This window comes from Lissotriton vulgaris, chromosome 2_1, assembly GCF_964263255.1.
Source record: "Lissotriton vulgaris chromosome 2_1, aLisVul1.2, whole genome shotgun sequence".
NCBI classification, from domain to species: domain Eukaryota; kingdom Metazoa; phylum Chordata; class Amphibia; order Caudata; family Salamandridae; genus Lissotriton; species Lissotriton vulgaris.
Genome location: NC_141687.1, coordinates 111,894,339 through 111,911,374, shown reverse-complemented (window position 1 = coordinate 111,911,374; position 17,036 = coordinate 111,894,339). Strand labels below are relative to the sequence as shown.

Sequence of the window (17,036 nt, the reverse complement as noted above, 5' to 3'; positions counted from 1 at the left end):
AACACTCATCATACCTTGATGTGCTATGTGAGGTTACGCAATGCAAAACAGTTTTTTGCTGTATTATGTTATACTGTGGACTGTGATCAGTGCCCCTGGTTGAACGCTTCTGCTTGAGCGCCATGTTATTTCCTTTGTGATGGATGTTTGCTGAGCTACATTAGATTAACCTATATCATTGCTGTTAGAACTGGGGGTCTGTAGTTGGCAGAGGTAGGTACCACTGTCCAAATGGGGACCCTTGCTTCTTGACAGGGTAAGGAGGAAACCCGCTGAGATAACCCCTGCTCACCCCGTTGGTAGCTTGGCACGAGCAGTCAAGGCTAATCAGAAGGCAATGTGTAAAGTATTTGTACCAACACTCGCAGTAACACAGTGAAAACACCACAAACTGACTCCACAAAAGTTTAGAAAAATAAAGGTATTTAATCTAAACTACACAAGACCAAACCAACAAAAATCCAACATACACAGTTCAAGAATATGGTTTTAAAAGTGTTCTTAAGGTTGCGAGGGATCCAACTAGGTTCAGGTCGGCGTAGAACAGGAATTGTGCCCTGCTGTTTGGGTCAGGTCCCGTGTTCTATTGCCTTAAGCAGGGAATCCCATCGAGGTATCGTTTTGTCTACCCTGGCTTTAGGCTGGAAGAGGGTTCTGTTGGAACTGGCCCTTTTTGCAGGGTTATCCCCAAACATTTTGCTTCTTCCTCCCTTATTTTTCCTGACCCGTGGCTGTTGACAATAGGACTCTGCGCACTTTACCACTGCTGATCAGTGCTAAAGTGCATATGCTCTCTGTGTAAATTGTTATTGTGAATAATGCTACACAGCTGCATTGAGTTTTATCACTTCTTTTCTGTCTGTATTCCAAAAAAGTATAACTTTTGGTGTACACGTTACCCAACTAACTTTCACATCCTTTTGGTGAGAAACAGAACATACAGCGCACTATAAGGAGACTTGTAAGAAGTAGTCTTCTGACCATGGGACCACCATACCAAGTCTGACTGACTGTGGAATAAGAGGAGCAGGCTGTTATATGAACACTACAGAGGTGACCTTCGAAGCTATGATGTCATAATGGATAGGTAGCGTTATAAGTAAATAAATTGTACTTCAATGTTCCATCACTGGAACCTCAAGTTCAGAAGAATATTTCTTTTTTTAACCTTGAACGCCCTATTACCTGATAATTTTTAATGCAATGTTCTAGAAAGGCTTCATTGCGGAGAGTGATACATAATTTTCTCTGTTCACTTTATTTGTAGTACATGTCATACGTCAGCTTGGGGCTGTTCAGAAGGATAGACTTTGAGTATTTTCATTGAAAATGTTTGCTTATTACAGCAAGGTGCAATTTGATTTGTTTTGGTAGAGGTCCCAAGACTCAGTTCGGAGAAGGTTTCACCAGATTGTTTACAGTGATCCTGAATTCTGGGCAAAAGAGGAGAAGGAAGGTGAGTTTAACTTTGGTGGCAGAATTTACAGTGTTTACTTTCAGGTAAAAAGTAGCATTTTGCTATGTATTATAATGTTCGAGGCATATGAGCATATGCAGCATTCATACTTGTGCATAGATCTCCATCTGGTGTTGGGCTAGGATGCTTGCACCTTGTTGTTGTCTTGGAAGAAGTCTTTGTAGTCATGAGATAGGTGACTCCTCCCTTGGACTATAGTGCGCATGGGCATCGACTTAGATTGTTTTTTTCAGGCATCGTGTTCAGATGTGACTTCCTGCGCTCCCGGTCGGTGTCGTTATCGAACCCACTTTCGAAGCGCAATCACAGCTAACCAACGGTATTGTCTCAATCGCATTTCCTTTCTACGCGCCCCCTCGACAACAGCTTTGAAAAACTTCTACACCTGCGAACTTCGACGTGGGCCGTTGGGCATACTAACGCCGGTAAAGACTGACGCCGATGGAATGGACTCCCTTTAGGAAATGTCCTCAGTGTGGTGCTAAATTTCCACACTCGGACCTCCATCCTGTTTGTAACCTGTGCCTCTCTGAGAGGACGACTGTGAAGCTTGTTTATCCTTCAAGTCCAAGGAAACCATCTGTGGCTCGCCGAGCTCGACGCCACGAGATGTTGTGAGGCACAGGCTCCATTCCGGACATCTTCCATGCAGGCCCAGGAAGCATTCCGGAACCAGAACAGGAAGAACAGGTCCCAGACTCCGAAGTAGACGTCTCCGACGCTGAAGATGAAATCATCCTGGCTCAAAGGGACGTGAGTACTGAGACCCTGCCCTACCCAAGCCCACAACAAATGCTCCGGTGACATCTTTGCCTTCGGGCTCAGGTCCACGTCTTACAGAAACTTCAAACGCCCCACCTTTCGGCCAGACGCTGAAGGACAAACAAAAGCCTTCTGGCTCGAGCCAACCATCCGGTCCCGAAAAGCTATCTTCGGCATCGAAGCATCCAGAGAAGACCTCGGCCCCCGAAGCAGCCACAAAAGCTCTTGGCACCGAAACAGCCGGAGAAGACTTCGGCACCGAAGCAGCCAGAAAAGCTCTCAGCACTGAAGCAGCTGGAGAGAATCTCGGCACCGAAACAGCCAGATAAGCCCTCTGCGCCAAAACAGCCTGATAAATCTTCAGAGCCGAAATCGCTAAAGTACAAGCTTCCCATAACTAAGCCTCCTAAACGAACACCTTTGTTGCCTAAACAACCCCCGCCAGAGGTCTTGGAGCCAGGGAAAGCTTCCATACCGGACAAGCCAAAACCAGTTTCTTAGGAGAATCTTCCAGGACAAAGAAAACTGTCGATACAGAAGAACGTTTTCTCCCCGATCCAAAGCAAACCGCCATCTTAATACATCTAAAGACTGGTCAGATAATTACTAAACCACCTACAAAGAGGAAACCAGAACCTTTATCACAGGCACCAGTTCCTCCAAATAAATTACATATGGCTACTAATACTTCACCCCCACCACCAATTAACCCTAATTAGCTCATTTCACCACCACATTCTCCTCAACCACTGGATAGTGATGATGCACATGGGGATGGGCAAGAAGATGAAGCTATAGTGCCATTGGACACTGATTCTGATGATCCACCGTAGGAACCAGACCCATGGCATGACTATAATACGGATCCTGATCTAAATAATGATCCGGACTTCTATCCCTCAATACCATCTCCACCAGATGACAATGTGGGTTTTGCCCAATTAATCAATAGGCTGCAACTTACCATAAAGTCAAACTACACTCAGACCATGTACAAGACAACTTTCTTCTCGAAACTTTTGACCAGCCACAAAAATCTACTCGCATCTTGCCAATGCTTAAAGGGCTTCTAAAACACGCCCCTGAGGTGTTTAAAGACCCAGTTAGAGCTAGGGTTCTTAACCCCAGGATAGATAAGAATACAAGGCAGCCCCCACTGACCCATATATATCAAAGGTCAGCTTCCTTTAGATTCCTTAGTTGTAGCCAATGCACGTAAAAGAGCAAACTCTCAGGGGTCAGGTTCCACACCACCACCTGATAAAGAATATACATTACTAGACACGTCAGGCAAACGTATGGCGTCTCAAGCTGCAAACTCATGGAAAATAGCTAACACAAAAGCCCTTCTGGCAAGGTACGACTGGGCTCACTATGATGAGCTAGAAACCCCCATTCAACACCCACCATAAGAATATAAGGACAAAGCAAATGACCTTATACAAGAAGGCAAACTTATTACCAATACATCCATTAAATGCGCTCTCGACGCATCAGGCACTGCGTCCTGCGCTCTAAATACCAGAGTATCTGGTTTTAAACAAGAGGTACGCATTACCATCCTTCATCAACCTTTTGACCAGGAGCACCTCTTTCGCCCTGCAGTGGATATATCTTTGGAAAAGATAAAAAATGATATTGAGACTGCCAAGTCTATGGGAGTTTTACAGTTACCTTCTAACAGAGGCTCCTTCTATACGGCAGGCTCCAAAACAACAGAAGACCCTTCCTCATCCTACAAAAGTCCCAACCAGGGCTGCTTTTCCAGAAGATACAATAGAGGAGGTTATAGGGGGAAACAACAGCAGGGGCAGGGTTAATAACACCCGCAGCTCCCCTAAAACCAAACAGTGACTTCCCCACGCTTCCCCCAATTATTCCACTCCTGTCGGGGGACAGTTCCTACCTGTCTGGGATTCCATCACAACCCACAAGTGGGTAAGGCAAATTATCCAGTATGGTTACTACCTGGAACTTACTGCAACTCCACCCAACATACCGCCCAAACAATTCCAATGTCCACAGAACATCTAACGCTTCTCAAGCAGGAGGTTCTCTCACTGCTTCAAAAGCATGCAATAGAACCAGTCCCCATACAGCATCAAGGAACAGGAGTTTAATCCGTGTATTTCCTAATTCCCAAAAAAGACAGTACTCTAAGACCAATACTGGACCTCAGACCTCTCAATTTCTACATACAGTCAGTTCATTTTCACATGATCACTCTTCAACAAGTCCTACCATTGCTTCAGCAAAATTACTTCCTTGCCACATTAGAACTCAAGGATGTCTACTTCCATATTCCCATACACCCTGCGCCCAGGAAATATCTAAGGTTCACAGTGGAGGGTCAACACTATCAGTTCAAAGTCCTCCCATTCGGGGTAACTACAGCACCCAGGGTATTCACAAAGTGTCTTGCGGTAGTCGCAGCACATCCATGTATTTCCATATCTGGACGACTGGCTGATAAAAACAAAATCATACACCAGTGTGTTCACCACACTTATCAAACAATCCAGCTGCTATACAACTTGAGGTTAACAATAAACTACACCAAGTCACACCTGCAGCCCTCCTACCTACATCAGTACCTAGGAGCCACAATAGCCAAAGCTCTGGCATACCCCAATCCAGCCAAGATTGCCAGTATGCAAACCCTCATCACCAAATTTCAACCACAACACTCTCTTCCAGCCCGAGTGTTTATGCAGCTCATAGGAATGATGGCCCCTTGCATTTTCATAGTACCTCACGCAAGACTTCAGATGCGCCCCTTACAAGAATGCTTAGCACATCAGTGGAACCAGACTCAAGGTCAACTTACAGACCTGGTGTTGGTGGACAGCTGCAGACATCGCTCTCTGCAGTGGTGGAACACACAAATCCTTTCCAAAGGGCGGCCGTTCCCAGAGCCAAGTCCACAAATAGGGCTTGCAGCGGATGCATCACTCACCGGTTGGGAAGCCCATGTTCTAAACCACACAATTCAAGGCAATTGGACAACCCACCAAAAAATGCTCCATATCAATCACCTAAAATTACTAGCAATATTTCTAGCGTTAAAGTAATTCCAAGCACATCTCCTTCACAAAACCATTCTATTCCGCACCAACAATATGACAGCAATGTATTACATACAAAAACAAGGAGGAGCACATTCTCTGCAGCTGTCTCAACTAGCACTAAGTATATGGAGATGGGCCATTCCCCAAAATATATATCTTCTGGCAGAACATCTTCCAGGAGTGATCAATCAGATCGCGGATCTGTTGAGTCGTCAGACTCAGCCGATAGAAGAATGGGAACTTCATCCGCAAGTTCTTCAATCCTTTTTTCACATTTGGGGCCACCCAGACCTACATCTGTTCGCCACAAACGCAAAATGCCCAACCTTCGCCGCCAGTTTCCCACACCCATTATCCAAGGGCAAAGCCATATGGATGAACTGGTCAGGCAGATTTGCGTATACTTTTCTGGCACTCCCACTCATCCCGCTAGTACGCAAGCTCAAACAGCAGTCTCCACAAAATGATCCTAGTTGCTCCCACATGGGCACGGCAACCATGGTTCACAACACTCCTAGAACTCTCAGTAGTTCCATACCAAAAACAACTCTCCCCAAACCTGCTGACGCAGAACCATGGAGACATAAGGCACCCAGATCCAGCACAACTGAATCTAGCAATCTGGCTCCTGAAATCCTAGAGTTCGGTTACCTCAACCTCTCACCCGACTGTATGAACATTATTAAAGAAGCCAGACGCCCCACTACTAGTGCTTGCTATGCAGCTAAATGGATCCATTCTTACAAATACATCCTAGCAAAGTGGTTCTCAGAACAAATCCCAAATTCCTTCCCAAAGTAAGTTGTACTTTTCATCTTAATCAAACTGTAGAATTACCAATATTTTTCCAATACCCTGATTCCGTAGCGGAAAGAGCTCTTCACACGCTTGACGTCAAAAGAGCTCTGCTTTATATCGACAGGACTAAAGCCTTTAGAAAAACAAAACAACTGTTTGTAGCTTTCTCTCCACCTCATAAAGGCAATCCCATCTCCAAAGCTGGAATTGCCAAGTGGATAGTCAAATGCATTCAAATATGCCATCACAAAGCAAAGAGCACATTAACAATTCCCCCAGAGTACATTTTACACGCAAACTAGGGGCTTCCATGGCAATCTTAGGGAACATTCCCCTAGAAGTTATATGTAAGGCAGCCACATGGTCTACTGCACACACCTTCACTAAACACTATTGTGTAGATGTGCAGGCAAAGCAGCAAGCGTCTGTAGGCCAGGCTGTTCTTAAAACACGGTTTCAAACCATTGCAATCGATATAAGTGACCACCGCTAGGGGAGAAACTGCTGTACAGTCTATGCACAAGTATGAATTCTGCAGGTGATATACCTCGAACAGAAAATGCTACTTACCAGTATGCATCTGTTCTTGGCATGTAGAGCTGCAGAGATTCATACGCCCCCCCACCTCCCCGGAACGAACCTGTATCTGTTCCAGTGTTATCTTACTTAGATACATTCACATTGACATCTTTTCTGTTTCTCACAAACTACATTTCCCATCATGGCGAAAAACAATCTAAGGATGGAGTCGATGCCCATGCGCACTATCATCCAAGGGAGGAGTCGCCTATCTCGTGACTTCAAAGACTTCTTCCAAGACAACAACAAGGTGCAAGCATCCAAGCCCAACAACAGATGGCGATCTATGCACATGTATGAATCTCTGCAGCTTTATGCCAAGAACAGATGCATACTGTTAAGTAGCATTTTCCTTTTATGTTTGTGTACAGGTAGAGACATCGCTCCAGTGGATCGAAAACCCGCTTCACCACGGCCCATCCGGATTACCAGAACAGTGGGCCACAAAGACCCAAAGGTGGATATCATATTAGAAGAACCTCACAAGTAAGTAATCAGAAGTGAAGAACCAGATGTCCGAGTCGCTCGATAGAAAATAAAGCATAAGGTATCTCCGCTGCATAAACTGATAAAAGGATGTGTGGTTTACCCATGTATATGATCACAATTAGAGTATTAGACTGACTCGTAAACAATCCTGACCCATGCTTTGTAATTTATGTATGTTGTTGATCATGCCCTAAAGGTAGTAACTTTAGAAACAATTGGCTGTTTTCCTAACCCTGCATGTATGCATATAAAACGTGCTTGGTTTAAGAATATTTGTGGAATTTCATATTTTTTTAAATCTTTGCTTCAGTCAGTTTTTATTTTACATTTTAGCAAATGCAGATCCCTCACGCTCATGCATTTTTTATGCTTTGTGAGTTATGTGGAAGGTATGAAGTCTCAACTTGCAACTTTTTCCAAACAGAAGTGTGACTTTCTGATTTGAGGCATGATCTGCAACCACATGGAATGGCGCTTACTAATTAAGTAGTTAAATTACATTGAACTTAGTGCACATTGTGTGTTCAAAATCACCCCTCTAGCTTGATTCACAAAGATTCTGCTATGGGTAGATGTGACGTACTCTTGTTGTACTCCTAGCTACTCCTGACTTCCAGGAGTATGCCCGGAACACTTGTGTCATTCTCCTGAAATGTATTAGAAAGCTGGGAGTACTACAAGTGTGTCTCCTGGCTTAAGTTTGGAATTCAGTAGTACATTTGGAGCACTGCAATGGTAAGTTGCAGCAGAATATCTATAAATTGGGTTCATTGGCCTTTAGAAAATGCTATTACAAGGGTTGTTTCAAAATAAAACGCTTCTTGTAAAACAATTGCTAACACTCCCGAGTAAAGCCCTTCTCTAAGCAGCATCATGGTTTCCAAAACTTTTACACATGCAGAGCCTGTTCAATCAATTATGCTGCATCAAAAAGTAATTCACAGAAAGGATAAACGCAGAAATCCACTTAAACAGTAAGAGCAAATGGTTCCAATAAACATATCGCCTCAAGTGAATTAGCACAACACGCAAACAGCAATGATCTATAAATCTGCTTCAGCTACCGTTGTCAGCCCCCAACCCCTTTTGTCATCTACCTTTGCACTAGTGTATAAGCTCCCAAGATGAATAAATGACAGATTTTAAAGCACAGCTGGTAACCCCAGTTTTATCCATGCCTTGAGTTGAAAAAAGCCAGGTTTTAAGATCCTTACAGAAGGAAAGATGGGGTTTGAGTGGGTGGATTTTGATAAGTAAGTGTTTAGCTGTAAGAAAAGAATAGGGGGACTCCAAGATAGATAGGCCAGCAGTGAGGGTGAGCGGGCAGATTTGCAGAGAATGAGCTACATTGGGCCATTGTTATGAAAAACACATTGGCAGAGAGCAGGTGCTTTAAAAATAGAATGTTAGCCAGGTAATATTTGGTTAGAGATAGAGGAGCATGCAGAAGCCCCAGAATGAAGCACACCGCCTTCGGAGCTACCTACAGTCGATGAGTGAAAGAGGCAAAGAAAGTACAGCGAGAGCCCGTAATCTGTTCAGGAGTGGATGAGAGCTTGAACAACAGTAAAAGCTCAAAGAGGGCTCTTTTGAATAGAAAAGGAGACAGCAGCCAAACATTCCACCTTGATTCTCGATGCTGGTATTTAAGACTGGTGTGGCACCAAAGGGATGACCAAGGGAGTCCAAGAATGCTTCTCAAGATTAGGAACTGGTCTTTTTGCTGTTAACCTGAGGTAATTAATCAACATCTAGTTGGCAACTGGTGTCATGAACATTCATACAATCCAGCAGAAGAAGAATTGGGCTCTGATATTGCCCCGTTGAAACATTATACCCCACCCAATTGTGGTTTTATTCAGCATTAGAACATTGGAATGTTGGGAGCTCCATTCAAAACAATGGAGTGCTCTGGGCTTATAATGGCTGGTATAAGCCTGGAGCGCCAACATTCCAATGCTTCTTTGTTCACAGCTCTGGCTGTGAACAAAGGCTTCAGGGAACCTGAGGGGATTCCAATCCCCTCACGCTCCCAAAAGGCTTTGTTCTTTTTTGTTAGAACATTCTGCCCTCTAGTGGCAGATTGTTCTAATAGCCTTATAGCCCTTCGTAGCTGGGCTATACCGGCTATTAAAGTCCCTCTCCCTTTTTAAAGACCCTCGCCTTCGGCTCGGGCCTTTAATAGCCGGTATATCCGTCTACGGCGGGCTAGAAGGCTATAATATGTACCTGAATGTAGTGCTAAAAAAGTTGATAATACAATAAAGCTGCTAGTTAGCTTAGTTGTTTGTAGTAATATAAACATAGTTTGAGTAAGGCGAATGTTAATTTTCTTTTTTTCTTTAGGTCCATAATATTCAAATCTATAGACCCAGCAAACCTAGCATATCTTATTTGCGCAGTACCAAAAGGTGGATAACTTCAGCATTTGCTGGCAACTTCCTGCATTGTCTGTGTAAATAAAGCTTCCATGTGTACTCTAACGTGAACCTCACCCCTCAAATCCAGAATCTCATTCACTGGAACGTCATCACAGTATTTCCTGAAGAGCAGCCTCTTCTGGTACAGTAATGATGCATTTCAAATGTAGAAGTAAGGGTGCATGTATCACAAACCTTTGCAGCCAGGGTATGCTTTCCTTGGATGTGCGCATGTTCTTTGGATCATTCTTTCTTGTGGGCACTGTTTAAAATGGTCTTGAGCAGCTGCGGGAAGTCGGATCTAGTATTTCTCTAAAGTATATACTTTAGCTGCTTGCTATAAACTTGTCATGTCTGATTTAATTTTTTTAACTTAGAGTATCATTTCATAATCTCTAATATCTTGATCAAGTGTTTAGTATGAAAGTTCCTCTGTTTTGAATGATTCTTTGGTGTCCCTGATCTGGGTGAACTCGAATCAAATATCTATTTTTTGGGAGTGTGTAGCTGTTGAATTCTGTAGGCGCCAGAAACATTATTCCAATTATCCTTTTGTTTAAATATCACATTGACCGTCTCCACAATTGATCATACTATAGCCTTATAGCCCGCCGTAGCGGGCTATGCCGGCTATTAAAGGCCCGCTGAATCGTTAAAGGCCCGAGCTGAAGGCGAGGGACTTTAACGAGACAGCGGGACTTTAATTGCCAGTATAGCCCTGCTACTAAGGGCTATAAGGCTATTAGAACATTCTGCCACTAGATGGCAGAATGGTCTAACAAATTAAACAAAGGGTTCTCGAAGCTCGAGGGGGTTTAAATCCCCTCGAGCTTAGAGAAGCCTTTGTAGAACATTGGAATGTTGCTCTGCGGGCCTTTACCGGCCCGTAGAAGCAGGGAGCACTCCATTGTCTGCAATGGAGCTCCCAACATTCCAATGTTCTAATATCAAATGTAGTCTTCCAGCATGCCCCGGATAATTGTATGTAGGTTTTAGTGGAGAGCATGCCCATACTGATTTGGAGATTTAAGAAGTTCCCTGAATGTTGCCATCAATTTTGAGTCTACGGTCTCCAAGTTATATATCGAGCAAAGGGTGCCTGAAAGGGTTAACCTCAGTTATTTGAATATTTTTGACTTTGCAATGGGACTCCCCATCCCCCCTCCCTCTCTTGCAGTAGTTTTGAAAGTTTTTTGTGATGGACTTAGATTAGCAACGTAGATTTTGTAGGATCTATTTTGAGTGTGTTCCAGTAACACCCCATGGCTTTGAAGAACGTTCTGTGCCCATTACAGAAGAGTTGACCCCTCTGTGGCGAGTATTAATGGAGCCTGTAGCGCTCATTTAGCAAGGCATCAATAATTGTGGCGTATACATGTCATTGGCATAGACCCGCAACTGATCATGAATTCTCTGCCTCTTTACCCATAGATGTGGCTCTTACTCGGGGCATAGGCTCTGGGTATGTGCAGTCTTGAGCAGTGTTTCAGTTTCATTTTAGACAACTTCTTTTACTGGCTATCCCTGCCCATAAGGTTTCAAGCCTGTGAGAAATACTGCAACTGGGTCTTGCTTAATCTTTATAATGTATAAATACAATATCATTCCTTGTCCTACCATTGATAACCAACCGCTGATGCATTGCTTAATTTGTGCTGGTGGTGGACACTAGCACTCATATTTGGGTTGAGACTTGATTTTCGTCATCAGCGTTATCCTTGTTGCTCTTGAGTGCGAAGATTTCCTTCCTTATCTTCTCCTTAGAGAATCATTCTAACTATACCTTGGAGTCTCCTGACGTAGACTGTAACTATTTTTGACTTGTGCCTGCGAGTTTGAGTTTACTTCAGCAGATTTTTCTATTCCCGCTGGACCTGTGGCCCTGGGGTAAGTTGCAGTTGATGGAGGTATGTTTGAAGTGACCATGTCATTTTCATGCCCTTTTACTCTTGACATCCCTCCTGTTCAGCTCGTGTTAAGCTTGGTTGTATTTTTTCCAATCTTTCCAGGTGCCCTTCGATGCACTGTCTTTCCTTCTGACTTGGATCGGGGTGCTTGTTGAGGTGTTCCATCTCGCAGCAATCACCGCAGATGTTTTTTTTCTAGAAAGAGGTTGCAGTCATCCACTCTCACCACTGCTTATCTCAACTAGAACTTGTTGATGACTTTCACTTCTGAACGTTACAGCAATGCAAATACTTCATGCTTTCTAATCATTTTTATTTGTTGCGACTAAGTGGGTGTTATCGCTTTCTCCGTTATGTCTAGGAACTGATACCCCAGATTAGGTTCAATGATTATATAATATATGATTGCCTCACTTAACGAGAAGCTACAGTATGGTGGTGAGGTATTCCCAATGCACTTTGTTTAGTGTTCATATTAGCATCTTTTTAAAAGAAAGTACTCCCTACATGTGATCTTCATAAATATTCATGAACATAAATATGTCTGTTCGAATACTGTGTCCTGCTATGAATAAAGCAAATTTAAATAAATCTCTCAAACCCTATTAAACAATGCAGATGTAAATGATAGAGGTAGGAACTTCTGTCTCTTCAGGACCATCGAACTACATTGGAAAGAAAATGTCTTCTCACTGAAAATATACTTTCAAAGGGTGGATTGATGTAAAAAAAAAATTGAGACGAAATATTTTTCATTGAAAGCCCAGAACCATTGTTTTAGGGTCTTCCAACCCAGTGCAGGACAAACAGCCAGAAGGAATCATTGTCACTGTGATGCCTGCTGGGACTGTGGTGGTCCCTGGTTGCCTTAAAATGAGCAGTGCAGTGTTCCATTTGTATGAAGTGGCATGCCCCCTACAGAGCCACTACCCTTTCCCTTTTTTAATATAAAGGAGAAAATACAAATGCTTTAGGCGGCAATGCTGGTGCACATTTTTTATGTCCATTAATATTTTACCGTGGATTTTTTGCAATATATAGATTTCAAAACAAAGTAAATTGTCTCTAAATAGGCATTGTTTGTTTTATTGTTGTCCAGAGGAGCCTTGACTTGTAGGAGTTTTTAAGGAATTAGTTCATGCGATGCAAGATCATCTTTTAAAGTCTGTTAATAATTCATTATGATCCGGAAATGTACCAAAACAACTTAAATACCAGTTGCTTAGGCCCACTTTGAAGATAATGTCTTAATACAGCAAATTTAAAAAACGTTAGGCCTAGTATATTACTCTCCCTGATGTCTAAAGTGATGGAAAAATTCCTGCTAACTTGGCGTACAAAGTCTTTTTGAGGAAATACGGTTTAAATAAAGGCCAAGGTCCAATTGTGGAACCAAGATGCTGCTAGTCACAGTCTTCGATCAATTGAGATTGTGGAGGGACAATGGAATTTGCAGGGCAATTTTTTTTATTTAGATCTCTGCAGCCTTCAAAACAGTTAACCACGATCTGCTAGTCAGTAGATTAAGTTTGATCTAGTTAATAGGAAAAGTCATTTTATGGTGTTCCTCCTTTCTGACAGAGGGATCAGTCAGTGTATCTGTACACTTCTCGTTCACAAAACTTTTCACTCTCCTGTCGGGTTCCTCAGGTCTCCGTGCTGCTCTGATTCTGCTTAATAAATATGTGCAGCCTCTGTGTAGCCTTATTAGATGTTAGGCCTATGAATGCTATGCGCATGCAGATGATACTCAACTTCTGTTAAAAGCAGTGGTCCTCTATTTTGATTGGCAGGTTGAAAGAATGTCTCTTAGAAATTCAAAACTGGATGACTAGGAGCTTTCTAAAACTAAATGAAGGGATACTAATAATAGGTGGAGATGAAAATCATTTGACCCATGATTTCTGGCCTGACCATGTAGTTACCTCTTCCTTTAAGCAGTCATGAAGGTAAAGAACTTTGGGTTATTTTTGATCAAATCCAGATCTTTATACCAAAACAAAAAAAGTTTGTAAAACAGGCATTGGTATTCTTAAAAAGTTAAACTCCTTTCTCCTGGAAGAATTGTTTGGCCATCTTACTGTGGCATGTGCCTTATCTTATACTGATGACTGCAACGCCATATACTTAGGGATGCCCATCAGTGCCTTGGTGAAACTTCAGCGATTACAAAACATGGCAGCCAGAACTGTGAGAAAAGTATAGGATCACTTATCAGCAGCCAGAGGGAGGCTAGGATGACTGTCAGTAAGTAGAGGGTTGATCTTAAAGTAATTTGCCTGGCACATAGGCATACAAGACAGTCCCAGATTTCTTAGACACCTGATATTCTCCTGTTCTGCTGACAGAATCCTCTGATCTAGGAATTATCTTCTCTCTAAAGTCCCTTGTTTTAAGAGGTAACCAACAGGAAGACTATTCCGGGTGCTGGACCCAGAGCCTGGAATTACATTTTTTTCCAATATTCGATTTATTGTTAATTTACGAACCTTTTAACGGTGCGAGCCATTCTTCATGCTTAGAATTCTTTTTTTTTTTTTACCTAAACCCTTAAATGCTTTCATGTACTTGTTCTCTTTTGCTTTTCTCTGTTATGTCAACTTTCTCTTATTAATGAATCTCCTATTTTGCCCTCCTGTCTTTTGACTAATCCGTCCTTGCTGCAAATGCTGTAAATATAATATGCTTCATAGGAGCGTTTGACCTTCACCGAAGTCGCATCCTGTTTAAATCTATCTGTGCTTAAGTGAAATAAGCAGGAAAGATGCTCAGACCTTCTTCATATAGAGAGAAACAACCTTCCCCTTTAAGACCTTCAAGGAGCTTCACAGATGCAAACTGTAATGCATGGTATAGACGTTTTCTTTTTCCCTTGGTGCAATAGGTTTGGCCTTTTCCTAACTCCTCATTATTTTTTTCTTTATTTTGTGTTTGTCATGTTATACTTCACTAATGTTCTGTTTCATATTTTAAAGAAAAGGCTTCACTTCACCCTCCTTTGACCGCTGTTGTGTGCAGCAAAGTGCTGTTCAAAGGGGCCATTCAGTGTAGAGTGAAAAGCAGCCCTGTATCTGTAAGAACCAACAATAGTCACTGCAGAACGCTCGTTGTTTCGTCTGCTTGGATTCTGATCCATATTGTGACATTCACTGGATGTCCCCTTTAAAAAGAAAGAAAGCAACAGCGCTCATTGTAAAATATAAATGTATACGTGTATTGCTCCCTTGCTTAGTCAATGTAGAAATTGACACACAAGCAAAGGCATCCAGTATTAATAATTTCAAACACTATTGCCTTCCTGGACAACTAGGAATTGTGTAAAATAGCTTTTACGTGTGAGTGCCATGCCCATCGGTTTCGTATTAGTTGAATGCTGAGCTATATTTTTTAAATATTCCTTAGAGTTTTTAAAGTATTTTTCTTGGAACTGATTGATTTTCAAGACTGGATTTGACTTTTTTGAGCCGGGACGTAGATATGCATGTAAATTGTTTGAACTGTATTTTTTCATTTTTTCAGTGCTACAGATGGAAGCATAGACGAGGAGTTAAAGTCTGAAAGTGAAAACGACCTCCATCCTGTGCCCCAGAAGATGTTTTGGCCGAAGGAGGGGTGCACGTTCCTCACGGTTCCAAGGCAGATGTTGAAAAGCATTCACGATAACAAAGACCGATATGAACAGCACCTAAAACTAATTTCTCATGAAGTAGTTGGAAGCTTCGATCCATGGCACATTACAGAGAGGTAAACGCATTATCCCTTGGCATGGTGCACACACCCATGCTTTAATTATGCGATTTGCATGTCAAGCATTTAGAAAACTGGGAGACTACTTAAAGTTTGTTCTTCTGATTTGAATGTTTGGGCATACGATATTCTCACATGCATCCAATAGCATTGTGACAGTAGAGACAGATGTGTACAGCAGCTTTAGAAAGTCTACACCTCCTAGAACGTTATTCTATGCCAAAGTGGAACAGTGCCATAAAAAAGACTTCTAGGTTCCAGCCGTGATGGAGATAGCCACTTGGTATTGGAGGATGGACACCCATCCTGTTTGACAAGTATATTTATGACTGCAGTTAGAATCATGATGAGATTGAAGAGATTACAAATTGACTTGCAGCAGCTATGAAATTTATCTAATGAAGTTTGTGAGTGTGTGTGTGTATGTATGGATGTATATGTATGTATGTGTGTATATATATATATATATATATATATATATATATATATATATATATATATATATATATATATATATATACACATATATTGTGTAATGTGTAGCTGTAGATAAACATGCTCTGCTGTTGGAAAGTGGATCCTCAGTAGTGGTAAAGATGCATCTACCACTCTCAATATTCCACTAATACAATATAGTGCTCAGAATAGGACTCCGAAAATTATTCCCATGCTCAACCCATGGTAGCTTGAAAATCCACCACCAATTTATAAAAATAGGAAATATTTTTATCTTCAAAATGATTCCAAAACAAAATCTAATGTAGGGAAACGGAGGCATGAATTTTTAAAGATTTAGCACTATAGAGTACATAGAAACCTATAACGCCTATTAGGAAATATGGTCACGCTAGACCGGGACAACGTCAAATTTCCTTGTCATCCGCAATGGAGCCCTGCGCAGCTACCAATCGCGGTAGATCTCGGTCAAAGTTTTTACCTTCTGACTTGGAAACTTTTCTTCAGCTTTTCTTCCCGCGGTCCCTTGAAGCTCTTAGCCAGTCTAGATTCGGTGAGTGTTAGCCAGCTTGCCTTGCTACAAGCTCACGGTCAAATCTATGGAAGTCAGATCTCGTAGCTTTCAGGCGGGATGAACCAGAGATCCAGACCGGCTCGCGGTTGAAGGTGGGCAGCTTGACTCTTGCGGTTGTTCTCGTCACCTTTTCTATGTTCTGTCTTAGAAACTTTTACAGAGCTTTTTCTCCCGGGGTCCCTTGATGGTTTATCACCATGCCATATTCAGTGAGGGTTCACTGACTTGGATTTCCACAGACTCCCGGTCAAATTCTGGAAGCCATATCTCCGGAGCTTTTCAGCGGAACAAAGCTGGACGGCAGGCTGGCTCGCGGTTGAGGGTCGCCGGCTTGGCTGGTCACGTTGAGTCAGTCCACTTATGGAGCTTTTTAAAAAAAAAGTTTCTCCACAGTTCTACATACTTCTGGAATGTCTTCCTGAAGTTCCTTTGAGGGTCCCAAAATGTCCAAAACTTATACCAAGGTTCTGGAAGTTCCAAGGTGGTACTTAAAAGTTTGGGACTTCAATTCCCATAATCCACTTGGACAAAAACCCTTACAAATCCACTGGTAGTACTCCTGGCTGGAGATTCTTGGTGGTGGTGGTCCAAATGAGCTCTGTTAGCCTGTAGCTTGCAGGGAGTCCACTCTTTAGTCCTTTTGAAGCAAATTAGGCCCACAGTGCTGTAGTTACAGATGGTGGCACAGCCAGCAGAGTGCAGGGCCTGGCTGGTGCAAATAAAACTCCTAGCATGGACATTTCTTCTTCTTGTTTCAGG

At 42.4% G+C, this 17,036-nt stretch overlaps 1 protein-coding gene across 1 annotated transcript in view; it reads left to right on the top strand.

Annotated features, from left to right (window-relative positions):
• KIAA0753 (KIAA0753 ortholog) overlaps nucleotides 1-17,036 on the top strand; it is a 294,415-nt gene that overhangs the window by 235,975 nt on the left and 41,404 nt on the right. Inside the window, exons 14-16 of the mRNA XM_086954540.1 lie at nucleotides 1,375-1,456; nucleotides 7,056-7,170; nucleotides 15,020-15,244. Of these exons, the coding sequence (XP_086810666.1) occupies nucleotides 1,375-1,456; nucleotides 7,056-7,170; nucleotides 15,020-15,244 (422 nt within the window). The remainder of the gene's footprint in view (nucleotides 1-1,374; nucleotides 1,457-7,055; nucleotides 7,171-15,019; nucleotides 15,245-17,036) is intronic.